Genomic DNA, 15,670 nt, shown 5'->3' on the forward strand with positions numbered 1-15,670 from the left:
ACAAAATCTTTGAAAAAAAGAAAGAAAAGAGTTTCCCGCAATCAAAAGCTTACACGCCTGTTGCTCCTCACATGACTTGTTTTTGTACTCTGATTATGGTTTATTATGGGCCAGCTTTACTGGAGTCCATTTAAATCACACCACCACTAGAATATGTACCCACACACCACCTGGCACAATGGAGATCTACTGAGAAATTAAAATCATTTCTAAGATGAACTAAACAGTATTCTTTACAGCCTATCAAAGACATTTGTCGAGGTTCATGAAGAAACTTACCCTCCTCTACTGTGCCGCTGACTGTGGGAGGAAATCTTATAAGGCAGTGTTCGGTCACCCAGATTCTCCAAGTTCCTCACTATCGCCCCTCTGTCCATCAGGGCTTCTACTGTACGTTTCAAGGCAGCAGCAGTCTCTGGCTGTTTTTTTGTTTTCATTTTTAAAGAGAAGAAAAAACATATCAGAATCAATATAAGAACTCGAATGATTAAGTCTGGTCAGTTCCAATCATAACAGCTCTATCGGCAGGGAAAAAAGCAACAGAAACTGTCTAGCTAACTTAAAATTTAAAGAGAGAGACATTTAGTGTAAGGATACGAGATAGCTCACAGATACGAAGGACAATCTGAAGAACCAGGCCTCGGAGAGTTCAGGAACCAGAGCAGCTGCAGGGATCTGGGAAGCAGGAACTAAGAAATGGCTTCTTCAGAGCACCTTGGCCAGGATGAATCCACGCCAATCACTGTCAGTCCTTGTATCCCATGACTCAAAATCCAAATTCCAGGGGAAGAGCATCCCATTCTCTTGGCAGGACACTTTGACTGACCATCCCACCAGAACCACAGCCAGTGGGAAAAGGGGTTGTGCCCAAAGAAAAATAGGGAGATTATAACCAAAAGGGGAAAAGGATGAGTAAGACCCAATCTCTGCTCTCTTGGAGCTTACAATCTAATAAAGGGATTAACACAAAAAGCCACCTCAGAAGACCAGAGGGCAGAACAAAGGAAGTGACAGAGACCGGAGAGCTTGTGAAGGAAGGCGCATTCAGTTGGGAAAATGCCCTGAAGAGTGACAACGGGAGATGCAAAGAACCGATGAAACAAGCTCTGAGTAAAGGAACAAAGGCAAGAAAGTATGAGTGCACCGAGGAAATCAGGAGGAGGAGTTCCACTGGGTGATGATCAGGACACAGGAGGGCTGAGAGGTAAAAGGCTGGGTGCAAGCATATAAATACTAAATACCTGTTAAGAAAACAAAATTCAAACAGTATAAAATCCTACCACCCAGAGATCAAAGACTTTAAACACTTTGGTGAACTTCTTTCCAGATCTCTCTCTTTACATATGTATTCACAAAAGAACTTTGGAAGCAAAGATACTTTACAGGGTAAACCTGAGAAGATGCAGCTAAGGTAATGTGGAGAACGAGAACGAGGCAGAGATGTGGCAAAGGAGGGGCCCCAAAATATGGAGGCTGGGAAAATGGTATTGCTACTAACAGCTACAGGGAAATCTGCAGAAGCTGGTTGGGAACAATAAAAAGATGAATTTGACATGCTGAGTTGGAGTTGCCCACAGCTCCTCAAGGTTGACCTCTCAGGATGTAAAGCTTAAGCTCAAAATAACAGGGCGGGTTAGAATTACCCATTTAAGAATCACCTGCACAGGAGAGCTGTCTGAAGCCCCAGGAATAGGGGCGATTGTGGAGGGAGGGTGCACGGGGGAACACAGGGACCTTAGGGAACACAACCGTGTGGGGGCTGACGAGGGAACTTCAAGTCAGAAAAGCAAACTGAAAAGGTAGTCAAACAGTACAAGGAAAATCAGGCCCACCTTGTCACAGAAACCCGGGGAAGACGCAGACTCCAGAATGACAGGGTAGAGGATGAAAAGAAAGCAAATGCCACAGTATGGGGGCTGTATGGGTCACACAGCAGGATGGGGCTAGAAGCTAGACGGCCACTTCCCATGGTAGAGGCATGACAGCAATGGAGGGAAAGAAAAAGCACGAGAGCCTGAGGAGCACACAAGTTTGAGCAGAACGTCTTAGGAGGCAGAGAACGTGAACAGGTTAGTAGTGAAAGGGGAATGAACCAGTCAAGAGCACAAAATGTAAGATGTTGTTTTAAATAACAACAATGGCAAGTCTGATTTTTTGTGTAACTGCTGTGAGCCCACTACTGGTCTAGTGTTTTACTGTTATATATTTAATCTTCACTGGGGAAAAAAAAAAAAGAGCAAAGAAGGTTTACCGATTTGGAAACTGGGGCCTCTGAGAGACGCCAGGACTCTGAGAGGACACGGCAGCTAGTAAATGGAAGAGCCTGGTGCAAGGGAAGTAACACCAGTGGAAAAAATCGGGGGACAGGCGGAGGATGCAAGAGGACACTTCGGCAAGGAAAAGGGACAATTCTCCTCAAAGACGTAATTGAAGGGATGCAGGCAAAGAGAGCACCAAGTGCAGGAGTGAACCTAAGGATACCTTCCGGTGGCTCATTTCAGATCAAGTGAAAAGAACAATGGAGAATCATTTTAAGCATGCACTCCAGTAACCAAAGAAAATCCACCATTCCTATAAATTTTCTTTCTGACCCGAATTCTGTTAAAATGCTGTGAATGCACTATTAGTTTAAGGTTGAGAAATAAAATTTTTACTTTCATCTTACACTGTAGCTCACTAGGGATTTTTTAAATTCCTACTGAAAATTGTACTTATGTATTTCACCAGCTTTATGAGAAAACAGACATTTCCTACCTACAATAAAAACAAAGGCCCAAATCACTTCACATTAACACTAACCAGGTAAAAAGTCTATGGCAATTTCTCCTTACAATTTTATACAAACGTATTTTTATATAGTTCTAATCAACATGGAGACTAAATTCTTTTCACATTTCATTAATTCACCGACACTTCCATATTTCTGCAGAAGCCTCCTTAGTAACAGCAGGGTAATATTTCATTTCATTAACAATGTCATTTCTTGACCTGGTGTTATACCAATTAACTTAAAGGCAGACAAATAGTTTTTCCAAATAAAGATGTGGGTAAGGTTTTTTAAAAAACCCAAACTTTGATGGATTACAGTCTTCTGATCAGCTACCCAAATCATAAATTTTAATTTCAGGTTTTTTTGTTTTTTGTTTTTTTAAAAGATTTTATTTATTTGACAGAGAGAGATACAGCGAGAGAGGGAACACAAGCAGGGGGAGTGGGAGAGGGAGAAGCAAGCTCCCCGCGGAGCAGGGAGCCCGATGCGGGGCTTGATCCCAGGACCCTAGGGCCCCTCATTTCAGTTCTGCCTGATTAAAAAGGAGTATCTCAGTAACTCGTCTTGTTTAAATTCCAGTTGCTTACAGGATGAAACATGGAGCAACCCCCTCTGAAGAGCTTCAGAAATAAAAAATTTTCTTCTGGGGGCGCCTGGGTGGCTCAGTCATTAGGTGTCTGCCTTCGGCTCAGGTCATGATTCCAGGTCCTGGGATTGAGCCCTGCATCGGGCTCCCTGCTCCACGGGAAGCCTGCTTCTCCCTCTCCCACTCCCCCTGCTTGTGTTCCCTCTCTCACTGTGTCTCTCTCTGTGTCAAATAAGTAAATAAAATCTTAAAAAAAAAAAATTTTTTTCTTCTGTCCAAAAAAAGGGTAAAGCTACCTAACAAGAATGTAACTCTAGGAAAATATCAATACATTTTGTTTGACTTTAGTATGTCAAGGTCAAATTGTAGACTGTGGCAATGGCCACATTCATTTCATGGTAATTTCACAGAACCCAAAAGTTTTAAAAGAAAGATGGAGGACAAAAATATTTCTTGTTAGAGCATCTGGGTGGCTCAGTTGGTTAAGTGTCTGCCTTCGACTCAGGTCATCATCTCAGGGTCCTGGGATAGAGCCCCATGTGGAGCTCCCTGCCTAGTGGGGGGTCTGCTTCTCCCTCTCTCCCTCTGCCCTTCCCTTTGCTTGTGTGCACTCTCTCTCTCTCTCTCTCAGATAAATAAAATCTTTAACAACCAAAAAAAAATATTTCTTGTTTATTAGGAGAGCTCAACTTGTCCCATTACCTTACCTCACCATTCTACAGCAGGGGTCTAGCAAACAAGGGCTCGTGAGCCATCTGCCTCAATACCTGTTTGTGCAAATAAAGTTTTATTGGAACACAGCTAGCTCATGCATTTACATAGTGCCCATGGCTGCTTTCGTGCTAAAGGTAGATCTGTAATTTTATCAGAAACTGTATGTCCTGCAAAGCCTAAGTTATTTACTGTCCGGCCAACCTCTGCTCTACATTGCAATGGACTGAGAAATGCTGGCAAGGCCTCAATCCACTAACCCTAAAATGTACCACAAATAAAAACCATGAGCCTGGGTCACTGAGGTGTGCAGAGAGAGAATGCCCCCTGGGATGGGTCATCAGGTAGACACACACGGCACCAACCTAAGTGAACAACATCAGCCTGGCTGTTCACATCACCATAGGATTCACAGAAGTGAGTACAGATTCCCCATTCCAACCACCAAGCTCCTCATCTCCTAATCAACCCAGGGTGCCAACTTCAACTTTCCTCATCTGGTGAAACCTATAGCTCTATTAAAATAAAATTCTTAGGCTTCAAAACAAAATGTTCTCCTCAATCCAACCCAGCACAATGTTCAATTTCTAAGAACATATGGTTTATAGGAAGTAAATGATCTTGCTCATTCTCAAGGTCTCTGAACCATTTAATTCCAACTATTCTAAGAAAGGTTGTGTGTGCTTCTCATAGGCTTCTCCCATCCCATCTGAAAGCAGCTCCTTAAGACTTTCCTCCAATCCACCATATGGCAATGAAACACTATTTTGGCAAGGCACAGACTGAGGGGCTAAAAACATTCACTTGAAGAAAACTATGGAAAAGAAACAATGAATGAATGTGAATGGGAACAAGAAAAACTGGATTCGAGTCCCAGCTCATTCACAAATGAGTTACAACCCTGGATGAATTGTTAAAATTTATCCATTTTTAAACCTGTGCCTCAGTATCCTCGTGTGCGGAATCAGCAGTTCCCAACAACTTTTCTGCCTCTACAAGCTTCCCACAAACAACATTTATATTGTAATTCTCAAAGTATCCTGGGGACACACAGAGTTTGCAAGTGGTCTCCCTCTCTTTTCTTCTGTGCTCCTCATCACCCACAAGCGCCCCGCCCACCCCAGGTACTCTGCCATTCCTGTTATTTCGACACCGCACTTGTGGCAATCTGTAAATATTCTTTCATCCCCAGAATGTAAGTTGCAAGAGAGCAAGGACTTTGTCCGTCACGGACCCGTCTGTACTCCCAAAGTCTAAAACACCCCACATATCAGGGGGCAGGCCCTAGAAACAGTGGTTAAATAAGTAAATTAATGTATCAATTCCACCTCCTTTGCTTGCTTACTCCTTTTTCTTCTTGAGGAACCCTAAGTCTCCTCCCATCTCAACTACAATTTGAAGCCTCTGTCCATATACAACACAGCTCACTGTCACTTAGTAACTCAATACTGAAGCAAGCAAAATGACAATACTAGCGTTTTTCTATTTATTTCATGTACTGCCAAAATGCTGTTAATACTAGTGCTGTAGTTTAAAAGAATCCAGAATTCATCTAATAGAAGTGAAACTAAACATTCATGTATTTCAGAGAGCAAGTCCAAGTACATATACAAATGTAAATATTAAACTTAGACTCTTTTAATTATTTCCTGGTAAGATAAAGTACTAGCCAAAAAATTTATATTAAACCATACTTTAAAAAATTCACACTGGACAAAATAACCAATTTTGGTCTTACTATTATTAATTACTAAAACTACTGGTATTCAGGCTGCAAAAGAAGACTCAGGGGAAACCCAAAACTTCATATATTTGCAGGGCTACTCTGAAAAAAATAGGTATGTCATATTTTGATCAGACCCTGAGGTTTAGACAGGAATCAAAGGATAAAAATTATAGAGAAACAGAGCCTCAATAGGTAAACCACACATTTCTGAGCAGCGAGCCTCCCTCCCATCACCAGAAGTGCAAAGATACAGGATGAGCACTGAATCAATCTTTTGCATTGGGTGGGAAGCTGGACTGGCTAATTCTAAAGCCCTTGCCAAGATTAAATTCCAATACTATTCTGGCACCACCCATCATTCTGAAGGACATTCTGAAGTGAAACTGGGTTTTTAAAAAAACTACAGTTGCACAGTGGTGAGGAACACACTGGCGACTAGTAAGGTTTGGTGCTGTTGCCTGGATTTATATTAAGGCACCGGCTCTTTTACCCACTACTGCTTTTGTAACGATTTCCTGAGAGGGGCCCTAGGAAGCCCAGGCTGCTCAGGCTACATTTTGAAAACGGCAGTTCTAGAGATTCTAATGGACAAAGTTTCTACAATAAAGATGGGAGCAAACAGATAGGAAAAATAAAAGGAAGGATCTCTCTGCTTGCCGGCAAAATAAAATCCCCCTTCAGTAAGGTTACTTACGCTAAAAAGTCATGGGAGTACTATAAATACCACTGGTCAATAACCAATGTTTTATCTAATTAAACGTATGTTCGTCCCAGAAGAGAGGCTTGTCAACAAAATTACCTTGTGAATTAGACTCTCTGGCAATGGTTAAGATTTTAAAGCCGGTGGCCCTCATATGCACTCGGTTTTCACTACAACACCCTCACAGTCCAGCAGGAAATAAAAGGCACATGGAATGCACATCGAACAGCACGCAGCACCTACCTACACCTCGCCTTTCTCACGTAACAAAGAGTGTGCAATTCCCGGGAGCACGGAGGATTTATGAAAGGCGGAGCCAAGTCAGAAAACTCCCAAAACCTGGGAAAATGGAAATGTGAGAGCCTTTCTCATTCTCTGCTGCATCTTAATTCCGGGATTTATCTCCTTAAAAAAAAATGTCCTTGAAATTCTGCACTGAGATTCTGACAGCAGTTGAAAAAAGAAAATCTGTGAGCACCTTTCAATAGCAGCACAGGCTTTAAGGGCAGTTCTGTCACTAACAGACCTTGGAAGAACACACGGGACCACCATCTACCTCAAAATGTGTCAAGTGCCAGCCCCGCCTCACGACATCTGCAAAGGCCAACCCTGAAAATGGTTCCACAGGAACGGTTTTATAAAATACTTTTATGTTCAGAGAACCCCCTTTTTGCCCCACAATTTGAATCAAGAGTTGCAGTCCTCTAGGTAATTAAGGATTAAAGACTAGTACGCCCAGAAGCTATTCTAAAAATTAATATAAGATTCAGGACGGACAAATCTAGAACACTAAAAAAAAAAGTAAAGCTACATAAATGCACATTCAAACACGACTACATGCTATGTACTATTATACACTGTATAACTTATCGGTTAAGTGACCAGAATAGTAAATTTTATAGGCTTTTTCAAAGGCTAAAGATAGAAAATGCTTCCAGAAGTAGAACTGCACTGCTCTACCACTTTGCCCATGAATCATATTTATAAGACCACTTATAACAAATATGGACTAACTACTAAACAAAGACTTAACAGGCTGTCAAAAGTGGGGAAGGATGGGAAAAGAGAAGGGAACCAACATGCATACAGTGTACCAGGAAAGTAGCAAATAGGAGAATGCACTGAAAAACGTTTTTATAAGCAACTGTCATGTGCTCTGCAAAAAGTACCTCAAATTTTAAAAATGATTTTAGATTAAAAACTGTACATTCACAGTTCAGACATATCATGTGACCATTTAACAAAGTTACAGAGCCCCGAAAGTGGCTAAAATGTAGAGCAAGTGAAAAGCACCCATGAATATGGTATTTAATTTACATGATCATCTTTACGAGGCCACCTGGAAATCTTTATTGGGGAACAATTTTAAAATAATGTTAACGACACAAATCAGTTGTAAAGAGGAAGCTCGTTCCTGATGTCTGGAAAAGGAGGGAGAAAACACTGAATGCTCATACCACGTTCTATGGGTACCAGAAATACAGGCTGAACCTGATGAAACTGCCATTTGGGGGGATTAAGTATAGACACTGACCATTTCTTAAGGCTCCAACTAATTTTTGTTATCTGGAAACATCCTCCTCAAGGCCTCTTCAAGCCAAGTATTTCTGGGTTGCTTATGGTGAGATCCACCTCCGAAAGGGCAGCCACAGGGATGTGAAACACAAAGTCCCAGCCCTTTAAAAGTCTGTGATATAGACATGAAGACAGACACATGTAGGTAAATTAATTTAAAAGGGAAGTTAAACACAGACAAGACCGAAGCAAAAAGAACTCCAAAGGAGCAGCTACCTGTGACTGGTGGGCTAGGGAAGAGAGACTGCAGGCGGACCCCAACAGCGGAATACCTCCTCTAGCAGCGGGAAGAGGGTCGTTAGGGCGCTCTCTCAGGGCAGGTCTGGACTAACAGCAAGACAGAAGAACAGGAAGATTCGGACGGAATTTACATTCGGGGCAGAATCAACACGGGCACTGTGTTCCGTACACACGGAAGCCATCGCTTTTGTCCACTCAAGGCAATTTTTTTGCTTAGCACGTTGAGTTCAGTTTCCTCAAACCTTCACCTACACTACTGGTAAAAATGTAAACTTTCTGGAAGGCAAATGGCAGGATATAGGAGTTTCAAATGTGTATACCTTCAATCCCACAGCCACTTCTAAGAATTTACTCTGAGAAAACTGCCATACCACCCATGCACAAGAACTTAGCTTTGAAAAGTCTCACCATAAAGTTATTAGGACAGTGAATAGAAAGGCAGTTGTCCCATTAACAGAAGACTGGTTCGCTAAATTATTTTTACTGAATGAACCAGTACAATACCACCATTTAGAAAAAGGATGTTGATCCTTATATAAGACATAAGAATATTTTCACAAATTAAAAATAAGCATGTAAGGTCAATCCATATTTTTTTAAAAGAAAAAAAAAAGTACTTATGTATACATACATGGAGAAAAGGTCTGGATGAATATACAGCAAAATGTTACTATTTTTCCCTAGCATTAAAATGAGAGGACTATTGGGCGCCTGGGTGGCTCAGTTGGTTAAGCGACTGCCTTCGGCTCAGGTCATGATCCTGGAGTCCCGGGATCGCGTCCCATATCGGGCTCCTTGCTCAGCAGGGGGTCTGCTTCTCCCTCTGACCCTCCCCCCCTCATGTGCTCTCTCTCAAATAAATAAATAAAATCTTTAAAATTAAAAAAAAAAATGAGAGGACTATTATGGTTTGTTTCTTTTTTCTACACTTTGCTTTATTATCTGATTTTTCACAATGAGCAATAAAAGTTGTTCTAGAAACAAACTTCCGTTGAGTAAAATTCAGTTTTGTTTTGTTTTTAAAAGGATTTCTTCTAAGGAAAAAATAAAACAAGACAAAATCAGAGAGGGAGACAAACCATAAGAGACTCTTGATCATAGGAAACAAACTGAGGGTTGTTGGAGGGGAGGGGCGTTGGTGGATGGGGAAACTGGGTGATGGACATCAAGGAGGGCATGTCATATAATGAGCACTGGGTGTTACATAAGACTGAGTAATCACTGACCTCTACCTCTGAAACCAATAATACATGTTAATTAACTGAATTTAAATTAAAAATAATAAATTAAATAAATAAATAAATAAATAAAAGGATTTCTTCCCCTAAATCTATGCCAACTGTTTGCTATCTTACGATGGATGCCATTAATTTGCGAATACTGTGTTGAAGTCTTAAACCTATGCCTCAAACATTCAGAATTCATTCGCTAACTCCACATCCATATAGCTTTTTAATAATAATCAGAGAGGTCTCGATGCATAGCTCAGGGGTTACTGAAAGAGTCTTGCAAGCTGTACTTCCAGCATCATGAGCTGTTATGTTGGCTGCTCCGTGTCTTGGAAATCAGAGAAAAACCGGAAATCTGTACGTCAGGGGCCTCAAGATCACTGGTTCTAGAATCAGAGCCAACCAAGGAGATGTGACAGGACAAGGCTGAGGCTGGCCCTGAGAACACAGTGGCCAATGAAATCAAGGGGATGAGAAACATCAAAGGAATGTGACAATATTCTATAGCCATGCAGCCAGAACTGGGATTCCTGAAAACTGGGAAATCAGACATAAAAATGTATTCTTTGGGGCATGTGATGAAAATAAAAAGAACCCAGGGAAGAATGGAAGAAAAAAAAAAAATCAGGAGCAAGAGTCCAATGACTCCTGAGTTCCACGCATACTAATGTGTGCCAGTAACAAAGGGCAAATAATAAAGCAGAGAAGGGAGTCACACTTCATAGCATGGCTGAATTTGCCAATGTAAAGGTAGCAGGATGACCAGTGAAGTAACTTCAGCTGCAAAATGCAGTAGGCATCCAAGGGACCCCTGCAGCTAGCCCACAGGAAGATATCGATACGAGCCTTGGTATCAAAAGGTTAGAAAGGAATAAATTTAAAGAACTAACTCACAGAGCAAAAACAAAGTCATGATTACATGAGATCCAACTTTATATGAATTTACTAGTTGTCAGTTACTTATGGGCCTAGGTTAACAGCAATTCTGTGTAGTTCAACTATAATGCAGTTTTGTTCCTAAAATAATCCACTTGTTTCCCAGGTCTCAAGTCAAAGAATATCAATCAAATGTTATTTAAGGCCAAATCTGGAGGCTTAATTACATACAAGCAACTATCCCTTTCACGATTTGGGTAAATCAAAGGAAAAGGGCAGCATCACCAAGGCATTCCTCTAGAGTACCCTGGAATCATCTGAGGAACTTTAAAAATGAGAGGTCTACGTCTCACCTCAGATACTTTGATACTTTGGCTTGGGAATTTAAGAATCCCGGGCACTAGCGCTCCAGGTGCAGACAGAGGGAAGAACCACACCGCTTCTCATCATTTCAAAAATGAGTGAGTCGGGCTGACCTGTAGTTTATAAAGAATTTTCAGCAGTGATCTCCTACAACTCTAATAAACATAATAGCTCCGCTTCTTTCACAGTAATAATGGAGCTCTCCCTGAATGTGAAATGGAGAAATGACAACCCCAACAGGTGACTACTTGTGGTTAATACTACTTCAACAGCTGGAAACAATGCCAAAATCAAGATATCCATGCTTGCTATTCTTTAGACATTCTAAAATCCACACCCTTTTACTGGGAGATTTCCACTTCTATCTTCCCCATCCCCCCCTCCAGATGCATGTACAGATGAATAAAAGATGGGAAACAGGAAGATTGGCAGGAGTCCTGGTTACTATGGCAGCAAGTAAATGAAATGCCAAAGCTCATGAAACTGATAGAGCAGGAATCAGGTATACATCATCGAGCTACCTGTCTTGTTGATTGCTCTCCTTCATGCACAATTCAGTTCCCTGCCTTCACCTTACAGTTCAGCCTCTTTAGAGAGTAGGAGGAGGGCAGCACCGCAATGACATGAAGACTAGGGGAGCTAAGAACCGGCAAAAGATTGAGTGAGTGGAGATAAAAGGGTTATAAAAAAAATCATGTTTATATCCTGTAAATCTTCTAAACATCAGTGTACGGTTTTAGCAAAACTGTGTTCGTTGACTGAGTTCAAGGAAATTATTTTTTAAAGTACGCATTGATAGACGCAGAAACCTGGGCTTTGGCAAGAGTCAGATTTGCACACCCTACTGAACAACAGACCAACAGTGTGTCCACTGACCAGGCCGCTGCAGTGGTGCTTAATTCAAGTGATGAGAGGAGGCACTTGAGGGATCACACTCCTCTGAAGAGCAGGGAGGAGCAGGGTATAAAAGCACAGTGGAATTAAAGGAATAAAAACATCCTTCAAGATTCAGCTGCTTCCGAGAACTGTGCCTTTCGTCTGTGATCCCATGTGTTATCCCTCTCATTCCACACACATCTTCCAAGTGTAATTATGTAGGAGTGCGTCCCCTTTCTTAACTAAGCTTCTTCAAGGTTGCATCTTACTCATCTTTGCTGGAGACGCAAAGAACCTGGCACACAGAACGTGTTCGATAAATGATGAATACGTTAAGTCAAAGAATAAATGGAAAGATGAGAGATGAAAGTTGCTAACTGCACTTAATTCACTGAAAAGGAAGAGAAGGTTACGCCAAGTCATAAAATTCAAGGAGAAATAATATCTTCAACTACAAGAGGAAAACAGCACCATTTTATTTTCAAAAGACAGAGATGCATTAATAAAGCTAAAGCACATCCTGTTGGTTAAAAAACAGATGCACAGTCAAGGAATGAGGAATAAACAGGTAAAAGAAACAGCCAGGCTCATAAAGGTGCCTCCAAACTTCTCAAGATTCTTGGAACATAATCAAGAATCACTGGACAGTCTACTCCTAACGTATAGAGGGAATATTACACATCCAAACTCACACTTTGAAAAGCTTTGAAAATTTCTGGAAACTGAGTCAGCAAGTCATGCTATCTCTATGCACTATGAAGAGTCAACAGGATTACACAGAGAGTCTGCCAGAGGGTATGACAGTGAAATTTCATGTTACAGCTGGAAGGAGAGTGAAGGCAAGGAAATGGCAGTCCTCTTTTGTTGTGTTTACTTCCCATCCCTAGTCTAACCTCAGTGTGTACCCTGGAGTACTGTATTCAACTAGGAGGCCACATATTAAAAGGGATATCAACTGCCTCAAAGTTGTCCAGAAAAAAATAAGACTGACAGGTAAAGGGTCTGAAACCCAAGTCCTGTGCTGCATACCCAAGAGAATGGAGAAGATGAAGCCTGATTTTGAGACTTAAAGAGTGTATTTATCTTCAAATACTTAAAGAAAAGGTAACACTGCAGAGGCCGAACCCGAACTATCAAATTAAAGCAGCAGACTGGAGGTAAGAAACCCCTTTAAAAGCACAACTTTCTGAAAGCAAAATGCACATTCTGGGAGAGAGGACTGATAAAAGTTCTAGCTCCTGTGGGTGGTAGTTATATGGGTGTTTGCTTCACACATACAGCTGATCCCCATCATTTGTGGAACGCATACATGCCAGTTCACCTACTAGCTCAATTTTGTTTGTCACCCCCAAATCAGCACTCCCACCACTTTCACAGTCATTTGAGGACATGCGTGTGTGGAGACTGGTGGAAAATCTGCCACCCAATACACACATTCCCAGCTGAGGTCCAACAACCAAGGCTCTGCCTTGCTTCAGATCTCCCATGGTAAAGCAGGTGCCTTTTTTGCAGCCTACATAGTGCCATGTTTTTCACATTTTTGTGCTTTTTGTTGGTGCTGTTTAAAATGCCCCTGAGTGAAGTGAAGTGCTGTCTTAGTGTCCCTAAGTGCAAGAAGGATGTGCTATGCCTTACGGGAAAAAATGTATTAGATAAGCTTCATTCAGGGCATGAGTTAGGATGCTATTACAGGCTTTGAGCTCAATGATTTCAAACCAAAAATACATATTTAATATGTCTTTATGAGAAAAAAAATGAGGTTACGTATCAATTAGTTAATTAAAATGTGGTGACCAGCCAGAGGCTCACAGGAACCTATCCATGTACTTCCTCAAGGGGCAATGACTCAATATTCACTGACTCAGTGTTAGAGGCAACTTTGCAGAACGTAACTACCGCAAATAACAGTAACTAACATCTTCACTAAGCTGTACACCTGTTCATGTTTCATGGACTGTGTATGTTCAATTTCACAAGCAAAAAGAATGTTTTGGTAGGTGGGCTTCATGCATTATACAGAAGAATGAAATATGCAATTTCTCAGGCCCCTTCAAAATGTAAACAATCATTAGCTTTGCACTTACAGAGATAAGCAGAATTTTAAAACTCCAACCGTGCTTCTGGTTGGCAACATGTTCTTTTTGGGAAGGGCTGAAATGGGCTATAGGCTCTGAAATTTCAACTTTCAAACGCTAAGTGAAGAGGGGATTCCAGGACTTCCCCGGATGTTGGAAGATTCAACACAAGCATCTAATTATGCTCCCTCCTGAAAACCTACTAAAGCTATAGTAAAGGGATTTTTTTAAAAGGTACAATTCTGCAAGAATGAGGAAGATGGGAAAACAGCAATTCAATTTTAGAAGAAGGCAAGCGGATGGAAGAAAGCAGCAATGTGGAAAACCGAGAATCAACCACACTTACACTGCAGAACACTTACACTGAGAACTGGCTACACTGGGTACACCTCTGAAAGTGGGGGTCAAGTGAGAGATTAAAATAAGGCTTGTCAAAAGTGGAAGGATAATTGGATCCTTAGATGCATGTTTGGAAGTTTATTCTCTGGAGTGGACAAAACAGAGAGAAACCTCTGGATTCGAAGAAATACACACACAGCTGTAAGTGGGGGTTCCATACCAAAAAGAAATTGAGAAAAAAATGCATACTGAAAGAGACCCCTGTGCTCTTTCCCCCCTTAGCTCCAGAATAGTGGCCCAAGGCCTTTTATCCTTCAGGCAAGAACTCAAAGAATATTCTTTGGGGAATCTGACCTGTTCAAAAGATACCTCAGGAGTCAGCCAACAAACAGCCAGGCCACCAAGGCCAAACAATGAAGCTGACGAGCTCCGCCCACACGTTCGGTAGTCCATCCTGTTCGATGTAAGCCCACAGCCAAAGATCAGCATACATTTGAGAAAAGCTTTTGACATGAGAGCCCAACATGGGAAAAACTGGAGTAAACAAACACTGCAGGAGGAGAAAACAGTATCTTCAGAGATGAGGAGAGACAGCATCCACGCAATGAGACAATAAAAAAAGAAAGATTCGGGGAACAAAGGAGCCCTGAAAAATTAAATATCTGAGAAATTCTTTTTCAACAGAAGGGTTGGAAGATAAAGTTTAGAAACACCCTTAGAAAGGGCAAAAAGACAAAGACAATTAAGAAAATTAAAAAACAAAAGACTGTATGAAATTAACCAGACCATTACATGTGGTCCAAGAGTTGAACAAAAGGGGTTCCAGAAAGGAGAAAACAGGGAGAATCAACATCCTAGAAATGAAAGACACAGGACTGTCAAATTGAAAGAGCCCACTGAGGGCCAGGACAATGAATGAAAACTTTCAAGGCATATAATAATGAAATTTCCGAACACTGAGACTAGAAGCTAGGAAAATAATGGTCTTATGCTTACAAATCTCTGAAGAAAAACACTTTCCAATCTACAATTCCATATTTAGCAAAATTTTTAAAGATATTTTTTGACATGCAAAAACTTTAATTCTAAGGATTTGTAGAATTGGGAAAAAAAATGAGTTAATGTGTCAATATTATCCGATTTCTTGCACTTGGAGAAGGGAGATACATAGAATGGGGGAAAGCTAAAAAGAACCCTCTAGTGCTCGTTTAGAATTGGGAGGCATCAGTAGGTATGTATGAATTTCCTACCTCGGTATACTGAAAAGAGCCAGGGAGAAGGCATGTTTACCCCTGTTAAGAATGAGCACACCCAGACCCTGGTTTCTAAATCCCATTCCCTACCAAATGCCTGATCCTGATGGGGGCAGGGAAAGCACAAGATAACCATGAAAACACCTCACTGTTCTGGGAAATAAGGAAGTGTGTGTGATGGAAATGTGTCATGAAGGACACAGAAACTGGCCTGCAGAGTGTCACTGGCTAAATCTGGAAACATTTGAGCAAAATAATGACAGTAATGGATTATAACCCAGTAAATGAGTTCATACTGATAAATAATTGGGGAAAGAGGGAAACTCTTCATTTTAGTATAGCAAAACAAAA

The 15,670-nt window shown here is 41.2% G+C and overlaps 1 protein-coding gene across 2 annotated transcripts in view; it reads right to left on the reverse strand.

Moving 5' to 3' along the window:
• MRPS6 (mitochondrial ribosomal protein S6) overlaps window positions 1-15,670 on the reverse strand; it is a 66,168-nt gene that overhangs the window by 15,182 nt on the left and 35,316 nt on the right. For both annotated transcript variants that reach the window (XM_045902505.2, XM_064579161.1), the window contains exon 2: window positions 280-419. In XM_045902505.2, the coding sequence (XP_045758461.1) occupies window positions 280-419 (140 nt within the window). The remainder of the gene's footprint in view (window positions 1-279; window positions 420-15,670) is intronic.

This window comes from Mirounga angustirostris, unplaced genomic scaffold (genome assembly GCF_029215605.1).
Source record: "Mirounga angustirostris isolate CCGP_5_RB_7025 unplaced genomic scaffold, mMirAng1.0.hap1 SCAF_1, whole genome shotgun sequence".
Classification (NCBI taxonomy): domain Eukaryota; kingdom Metazoa; phylum Chordata; class Mammalia; order Carnivora; family Phocidae; genus Mirounga; species Mirounga angustirostris.